The following is a 9,598-nucleotide window of genomic DNA, read 5'->3' on the forward strand; positions in this document are numbered from 1 at the left end:
CATGCTAATTGAGTTTGAAATTAGTGATTTAGGCAGACTAAACTACTTCTTTGACATAGAGTTTGATGAAATTGAGAAGGGGTTAGTGATGCATCAGTCACGCTATGCTAAAAAGTTGCTAAAGAAGGTCGCTAAAAAGTTGAAAATACACCTATAGAGATAGGCTTGAGACTTGAAAATGATCCAAAAAAGGAGGTTGTAGACTCTATTGTCTATCGAAGCATGGTAGGAAGCCTAAGATACTTGTGCAACACAAGCCAGATATGAGTTACAGTGTTGGTCTTGTGACCAGATGCATGCAGAATCCAAGAACATCACATCTGAATGATGTAAAACGGATTCAAAGGTACATACAAGGGACACACAACTATGGTATTCTTTTTCCATGAAGAAGAGAAGGTGTGGAAATGAGAATAACAACTTATTCTGATGTAGATTGGTGTGGGGATAAGTGTGACATGAAAAGCATAGAGGGTTATTTGTTATTTCTTAGAAACTCACCAATATCATGGAGTTTAACCAAGGAACTTGTTGTAGCTTTAAGCTCCTATGAAGCAAAGTATATAGCAGCATGTGAGGCAACATGTCAAGCTATTTTGGCTAAAGTCTGTGATGGAGGGATTAAAGATGGAATTTCCAGGAAGATACAACTTTGTATTGACAACAAATCTGCAATAGATCTAGCTAAACACTCTGCCTCTCATGGAAGGAGTAAATATATTGAAACAAAATTTCACTATATTCGTGATCAAGTCAAGAATGAAAGGCTAAAGTTGTGCCATTGCAAGACATAGATGCAATATTCTAACTAAGGCTCTGAAGTTCGAAAGACTCAAGAGTCTCAGTAAGCTTATTGGTGTTATTGGAACAATCTAATTTGGCTTAAGAAGGTGTATTAGAATGTTTTAGAATGTTTACATGTTGTTAAACCAAACTTGTAAAGTTATTACATATGACAACTATCTTGCTATTGTTTTACCATTTATGCTTTGTGTCTTTGTATACTAAATATGTTGTTTAACCCTTATATATTTTCATTAAAATAAAAAATACATACACGTTATCTTTCTTTTGTGTGCCAAAATCTTTTATCCATCACCAACCAAATTCAACAATTTCAACTATATCATACCATTTAACAAACATGTTACACATCTCAAAATCATCAATAACTTAAAAGTAATGTAATTAATTTCTCTTGTATGATAAAGAATATGATACATTTACGACCATAAGAACTCATTTAACTTGATATATTTAATTTATAAAATCAAAGGACACGATAGTCTAACTTTTTATTCTGTTCCTTGAACCTTTATTATTAGTGAACAAGAAATAGCCATAAATTTCTACGCATTCATACCTAAAGTTATCATGCATATACAGTTTATATTTCGTAAACTGTTCTTAACCAAATATTCTCCTCAAACTTTGCTATGGTATATTTCCTTTTATCAAATCAAATCTTTTTATCGTGTACTTACCATTCATATATTACAAGTGAAATAGTACTCAATTTATATTATACAACAATTTTTCTTTGTAAGTTATCTATATTTAAATAACGTTTTTATTCTACTTGTATTTTATTTTACGTTTTTTTTCCACTTCAAATAGTGGCCATTGATACCAAAGAAAGAAGAAAAAACAAAGTTTACAAATAAAAATATATAGTTGTTTAATTAGCACAGACGATAATAATAAACAATAAAAATAATATAGTTAGGACAAGTGGTAATAGACAAATGGAGAATCAATGGTTGTACTTACAGTTAAACTGCTATAAAATTCCTTTAATTGTCTAATTGTTCAAGCCTTTCTGTTAGTCGTATACGTGAAGATAGATTCTTTTTAAGAAGAGGATGATCATTTCCCTTAACCAGATATTGCTATTATTTAATTTGTATACTTTTTCTTAAAAAGAAAGAGGGAAAATAAGTAAAGGGAAGTGTTTTTTGTTTTTGTTTTTTTTTTTCATTTTCAATAGTGTAAGAGGCTTTAGAATTTTACTTCAATAGATCATATAAATGGCTTGATATAATATATAAAAATGTTTCCGTTTTCCTATCAACATTTTTTAAGTATTTTAATATTTTCTTTCTTTTAAATTAGGTATTTGATAAATTCAATTTTTCAGTTGAGTCTTATTTATTATCTTTCTCAAATTTACAACTTGTGTATTTGTAGTTATATATTCAATTTCTTCTATTATATATTTTGATCTAATATATCACCGTATGATATAAAAAAACATATAGGTTCTTACAATACAAAGAATTAAGAGACAAAATAATAATTAAAAATTTAGACAAAAGTTGTAACATCTCAAAATATAATAATAAACTATATAATAGTAGTCACAGAAATAATAAAATAAAACAATTAAATACACGAAGATAAAGTATAAACTTTAAGTCATCCAAAATAAGTGTAGAATTTAAAACTTTATATACATAAAAGTATTACAAAACTATACTCCCAAAATAAAAAACTAACTAAACTAAGCAGTAGCATCCTCACCCTCTAAAGCCTGCTCCAGAGGCACCTCATTTCCTTCTGCTCACATTCATAGGATGATCATTGCACAGAAAGAACACCAAACATACAAGATACAAACACAAGCATAAGGGTAAGCTAGATATAAAAGAAAACATACAAATTAATAGCACATGACATACTCAAGATAAATCAAGCGAAGTAACTAAAATCAAACATCCTAGCATGTTATATTCTAGACTTGACTTGTCCGGACTTAAAATGATTGTCGAGCTATGGCGGGTCATGCACTCGTGGTGGCCTCTACTGCTTTGGAAAGTCATTGCCAATGGGTTTCACCCTTAGTCTGTACCACGCCTTGGAGCATACTAGAAGCCTCCAAGACTAAGACCTCCTACTACTCCTCACGACATGGTTCAATCTTCTCTACTTGAGAATGAAAGACCATTGGAGTTTCAGGATAACCCCAAGGACTGAGCTCCTGAATTCATTTTAAACAACCCGGAATCTCACTAAGAGATTTTACACTGAAGCTTACATTCACCACTTTGAATCACATACTTTTCCTTGTAAATTTACTCATAATAATACTGAATTATATATTATCATACACCCTCAAATATACTTCACCATGCATACAACACTTAACTTAATTCAACTCAAGACAAAGAAATAAAGAGTAGACTAACTCAGACCTGCCGCTCTGCGCATCCTATTCGCAAGGCGAAACCAGGAGTTTCTCGCACAGCGACATGTCTCCTTGTTAAGTCGCAGAGGTACCAGACCTCATTCCCTCGCATAGCGTCCCAGGTTGCTGTGTGAAAGCCCAAACAGAGACCAAAACCCTCAATCACTTGCTATGCGCCCCCTTTTGCTATCCGAATTAAATTGGCAGTGATCCCAAACCATCACCAGTCGCACAGCGCCCAGATTCGCTATGCGAATCATCAGGCAGGGAGCAACCCTTTCCAACCATTCGCATAGTGCACTAACTCGCTGTGCGAATGCCCAGGCAGAGAGCATCTCGCTATGAGGACTCGTTGTGCGAAACCATTCGCTCAGCGAGTCTGCATAATCTGTAGAACGAAATTCTGCAGAAGTATGCAACTCAGACACCATTTACAATTTCTAACTATTTTTCTCAACTTCTAACACTCCTAGATTGTATTATACACCTAATTAGACTTGCCTAAGTGATTCCAAACCTTCCTACTATCAATCTAAAGTGTGTATGGATCAATTCTTACTCTAAAACATCAAATTCATCAACTTAGGGACTCAAATCACAATCTACCACTTTGAACATGTTTTTGACCATTTTGGTGACTCAAACAAGTCACATTTGACCTACCCAAACTATCCCACCACACCAATTTAGCCCTTAACTCCTAGTTCTCATTTTCACTACCTCACTTCCTCCAGGTTGACTTAAAACAAGCATAAACTACTCTAAACCACATCAAGATGACTCAATTCATAACCAATTCATATTATCAGAGATTTCTAACTTCTAACACAGCCAATCACACATTAAACATCATTCAATCAAGTTAAATTTCATTGTTTAACGATTTGCACACCATAACATTCAAAATACATCTCAAGAATACCTTAAAACAGAATTTTAGTTTAACACTCATGATTCACATACTTATCATATATATATATATATATATATATATATATATATATAGATATATAGATATAGATATAAAAAAATTCAAAAATCAAAGTACTCTAACTTCCCTTACCTCATAAATATACAGCCCAATTCAAGAAAAACTCATATCAATGCTTGCACAGCAACTAGGAAACCCTACAAATACTATGTTTTCATCGTGGTAGATGACACGTTATTTAAAAAAAAAAGTTGTTTATTTTTTAATCATTTCAAGTAAACCAAAGTTTAACCTTTGGAACGATTGCAAGATATTAAACAATTTTTATATAAAGACTATCTTTATCATGTAATTGCCATTATATTAATATTTGTCTTTCACATCGTAACGTGATAAGTTGTATTTTGGTATTTTTATTCAATCATTAAAACTACTATATAATTTTCAATTATTTTACTAGGATACGTATGTGTAATTTTATATTTTATACTGATTGATAAAAATATCTTTTTCATTTTATAGTTTAAGTTAGTTAGGTAGTGTATTTTTCTTTTAGAAGCATATCTTTTAATAAAGAAAAATTAAGTATATGAAGTTTCTATCCATTCACTAATTGATTATCTTTAAATTTATTAACCATAATTAACATAGTTGACAATGGTGTGAAGTTATTTGATATAGAATATAGGGACCTCTGCATCATTTTATAGATGATCGATTTTTACGAACATTTCTCTTTTTGAGCTTTAAGTTTGTGCATTTGTTAATAATCATTGTAGACTATGATATAGTTGCATAGCATCCATGACAAGTATTGCTTCAGCAATTCCACGTTACTACGATGGAGAAACACAGCAATTCTCCGAGCAAAAATTGTCAGAGACCAGTGACTCGTGGCTATGAGAGCGAGAAATAAAAAAATTTTATTTTAATTTTATTTTCAAACATTTCTATTATATTATTATTTTCAATATTTATTTTCAAATTATTAAAACAAAAAATAAAGTCGAAACAAAACGATACATTTTTCATTGAAAATCAAATTCATATTTTGATTGGCTTAGTGCATATATTTTATCACTAAATATTTAACTTCACAATTTTTATTGTTTTTATTTTTCAAATTTTATCTTCATGTTTCATCTTTCTGATACGTTAACGATTTTTAAACAACATTAACATAAAGGAGATAAATATATAAATACAAATTACTTAAAATATTTATGAATCAAAAATAATATTACTAGAAAATTTATGTACTTGTATATGAATCTTCTGAAATACTTTCATAATTTTAATAAAGCAGCTTTTAAATTCAATTATTGAAAAATTATCATATTGAGAATTCTTATTTTTTATATTTAAATTATCACGAATTAAATTAAAATAATTTCGCTAAAATATTTTAAAATAATTTTATCATACAATTGTTTTTATTTATTTGCATTCAAAAAACAAAAAACAAATATATATATATATATATATATATATATATATATATATATATATATATATAAAGCATTAAATAAGTAGTTTCTTATTTAAAAAATAAAGATTGTACAGAATTATTTCTAACCCATATAACATGAAATCAAACATTTTCTAATTTATTAGTAACATATCACACCATTAGTAAATTAATATTCAATTAAGTAAATGATAAACAATGTAAAATTTTGAAATTTAAGTAGTAATATTGACAAAAGTAATAATATTTATAAAATTAAAAAAACCAAGTAATATAACACATTTAATTTAAAATATAATACATATTCACTTTAGACTGAAAATATGTATGTATAATTTTAACAACGTCTGTGAACCTTTAGTAATGACTGTCAATTAATAATAAAATATGTATCATTTTAAGATTCACATAAAGTTTAACGTCCAATAATAAAATTTGTAAAAGTGTGCTAAATTATGGTAGAAACTTCAAAAGTAAATTTCATATAGGAATTCAAATGGCTGGCTAGTTCTTCAAGGCCATTTTCATAAGGGTTCTTAGCTTACAATAGAGATTTCAATGGTTTTCATCTTCTGTCAAAATTTGAACACTATTCATGAATCAAGACAAAAAGCACAGGAGCTCTTAACCAGCTTCAATACAACCTATAAAAGCAAAGAACAATGAAGGTTGCTTAGGCCAACTTACAATCCACAAAGCTCGTGCAAAATATGCACTTTGCACAAACAGTTATGCAGGAAAATGCCAAGATTTTCACAACTAATAATGTAATGCAGAGTTAATCATCGGAATAAAGCATGATATAATGTTGGAAAGTTAAACTGATTTTCAACAAAACATTTCTTCTATTTATTAAATTCATAATAACAAGACACGACACAATCAGATGATACCAAAGGTCAAATTTGGTAACCTTTACCAACTTCTCACAATTTAAATTCTAATCAAATCGATATATTATCCTGCAGATATTTTAAACTAATTTTGAAAATTTTTGTATGTATTTGAATGATGAGATTTACTTATATTATAAAAAACATATTAAGAGGGATCAAGTTGTAAGAGTAATCCTAAAAGAGTTATTCAACATCTTGCCATTCATTTTTCTTCAAAATTAAAGGTTAAGACTGATTATTCACTATAACCATTAGACTTCAAGAAAATAAACAAGTCAGAAGGGAGGATACACTCTTAGAACTATTCCAAGAGTCACTTGATCTCTCTTCACATATATAATTTTAGACTTTTGGTTGATCAATCAAAGTTAACTCTTGAAGTCTTATCAAAAAGTTCCTAAAGGTACTCCCAGTTCTCAAAATTTACACTAAATATCACATGATTTCATCTTGTATATATGTCCACATATCGAAACAGCATTATATCTTAAATTTATATGTATTTTCCATAGCTTTGTATGTTTATGATACCAGGCATCCAAGGTTCATACGTAGCTAATACGTAAACTTTTTATAGTTATAGACTACTTTTGATATTTATTGGAGTAGACCATCAGGAAATTTCCACCTAGTTTAGAAACAACCTAGACCCGAGGTTCCACCAATTTTAAAGAACAAATTCTTGATCTACTAAGTCACTAATTTGGTATGTCATAGCATTTTGACTTTAACTACGAATGTGACTTTTTTACTGTTATACATCACTTACGAACTTTATTGCCGTGAGTAGACCATCAAGAATTTAGTCTTTCGTAAAAAGAAATGTAAAGAGAAATTGTAAAAAGTTTCGTGATGGTCTACTCACATCAATAAAGTTCAAAAGTAGTCTATAACAGTAAAAAAGTCACATAAATTATAAAGTCAAAATGCCATAACATACTGAATTAGTGATTTAGTAGATCAAGAATTTGTTCCTTAAAATTGGTGGATCCTCATGTCAAGGTTCTTTCTAAACTAGGTGGAAATTTTGAATCCCCAATAATGTACAGAATCTATTTAAAAATTACGAAACAGTTAAAGGATTAAGAATATAGAAAAACAAGAAACATTGTTCCTAAACTATTTGAAATTTTGAAACAGGTCCGTATTAAAAACGATCATTGATCAGGAATATACAGCTACTTTTGGCTAAATATACAGGACCTACTTAAAAAGTTTTAAATTATCGAGACATATTTAAAAAATCCTAAAACATACCAGAGACTAACAGATAGATTTAACATTCTTAACTAAAAACTAGATATTTGATTAACTTGCATGTCTCTATAAATCTTGATAGTTAAATTTCCAAAATAAGAAACCAATGGATGTAATGTGCAGTGTGAAAATGTAATGTAAGAATTCATGCGGCAAATAAATGACATATCATTACCATTGTTTACTTGGAGTCATATTCTGCGCTTCCCGATCTTTCCCTTACCACGGCGCTTGTTTTTAGCTATTTTCAATTTCTTTTTCATTTTCTTCCCTATTCCACCAACAGGCTTTAAGGAAGCCATGATTTGACTGCTGTCAGCCATCTCCACCTCTGAAATTTAAAAGCAAACAGAATTTATTAGATTTTTATTGCAAGGTTATCAGATGCCAAGAAATAACTAAAGGAAAGTATGCATTTGGGACATTTAGCAAAACATTTTTACTATGCAACATAGCTTTCACAACCATATGGTTGGTGCTCAGAAAGATCACAAATGATAAGCAGGATAGAGCAACGCCATCTTTTAAACACAGTTCCAATCAGCATGAAGAACAGAGTGACCGATTTAACTCTTGGCTTACTCATGTAGAGCATAGTAACAATTAGAACAAGATGAATTCACTCTAATCAACCTCGACATATATATAAATAACATTATATCATAAAAACAAACATATCAATAGTACTCTAGAAGAGGGAAGGTATAAAATAATGAATTATTAAGTAAAAGAAGTGATATGCTACCCATGTTGGTGTTGCTAGTGGAAGTGGTCACTTCCATGGTATTATTTGATTTCGAAGGAACCTCCAACTTCGGTGCAGCAAGAGCAGCCTCCTGGGCAGCCAGCTTAGCAGCTTCTTTCTTGTCATAGAAAGGTTCAACAAGCTCCCTTCGAATTGCCCTCAGCCTCTTCTCCTTCTTTGATCTCAAAGACTTTGCCATTCTCTTGTACTTTCTTTCACCTTGCTATACTTCAATATGGATTTCACAGTATTACTTGGGGCCTGCTAAGAAAAAAATTCATCGGTAATTAGTAATTCAATTTAATGAATTCTAGTACATGGCACAAATTTTACAATTTATTTAAATAAATTCCACTGATTCAGATATTTCAAAATTAATAGAATCAATTTGAAATCCAAATTTAAGAACAACATCTTGTATATACGGACGACAAATGAATTCCATGAAATTCTCTGCCCGCGTTCCACAAAGACGCCATAGAACTGATCAAACTACACACATAGGTAGCACGAGGTATCCAACAAAATGAATTAACCTAACACTAACACGAGTTCAGAAGGAACGCATGAAACATGTAAAAAAATAATATATAATAGCAATCAAAATCCTTCCCCAAAGTACCCGAAACCATAATATTCAACTACACTTTACAAAAAATAATCTTGAACAAGTCCATTATTTTTTCTTCCTTTATAAAGGCAAAAGTTGAACACGAAATTTAATACAAAGAGATAATGAACACAAAATAAGGATGTTTGTTTACCTGCCTTGTTTGGTTAGTGGAATCAACAGACAGCACCAGAAACGAATGCAAACTCCGGCTGCGGACTGTGCTCTGTGAAAGAGGCGCGGTTTACTGCGTGAGGCTTTGTTAGGTTTTAATATGAGAAGGGAAATTGCACGAGGATAGAATAGTCTTTTACAGCAAATGAATTATGGGTGGGCCTATATGGGCTGCCGGCCCAATCCTTGAAGTTTTTCAAGCCGTGTTCCATTCTTCCTTTGGCGAAAAGAAAAACTCTTAACTTAGAAAATAACTGTGGAAAATAAAATTAAAAAAATTTCTTAAATTTTAAAATTCAAATAGTTTTTTTTTCAAACTATTGATTGTGTTGA

The 9,598-nt window shown here is 30.4% G+C and overlaps 1 protein-coding gene across 2 annotated transcripts; it reads right to left on the bottom strand.

Annotated features, from left to right (window-relative positions):
• Positions 1 to 6,042: 6,042 nt before the first annotated feature.
• Positions 6,043 to 9,378, bottom strand: LOC124822121 (uncharacterized). 2 transcript variants are annotated; one of them, XM_088103974.1, is made up of 4 exons: positions 9,246 to 9,378; positions 8,482 to 8,742; positions 7,912 to 8,067; positions 6,043 to 6,227 (listed from the first exon to the last, which is right to left on the bottom strand). In XM_088103974.1, exons 2-3 carry the CDS (start codon positions 8,678 to 8,680, stop codon positions 7,928 to 7,930), a joined length of 339 nt encoding a protein of 112 aa, XP_087960100.1. In that variant the 5' UTR covers positions 8,681 to 8,742; positions 9,246 to 9,378; the 3' UTR covers positions 6,043 to 6,227; positions 7,912 to 7,927. The 2 variants fall into 2 exon arrangements, with proteins under 2 accessions (XP_087960100.1, XP_087960101.1); XM_088103975.1 differs by having other exon boundaries at positions 9,250 to 9,361.
• Positions 9,379 to 9,598: the final 220 nt, after the last annotated feature.

This window comes from Vigna umbellata, chromosome 1 (genome assembly GCF_029865625.1).
Source record: "Vigna umbellata cultivar VRB3 chromosome 1, Vumbellata_1.0, whole genome shotgun sequence".
NCBI classification, from domain to species: domain Eukaryota; kingdom Viridiplantae; phylum Streptophyta; class Magnoliopsida; order Fabales; family Fabaceae; genus Vigna; species Vigna umbellata.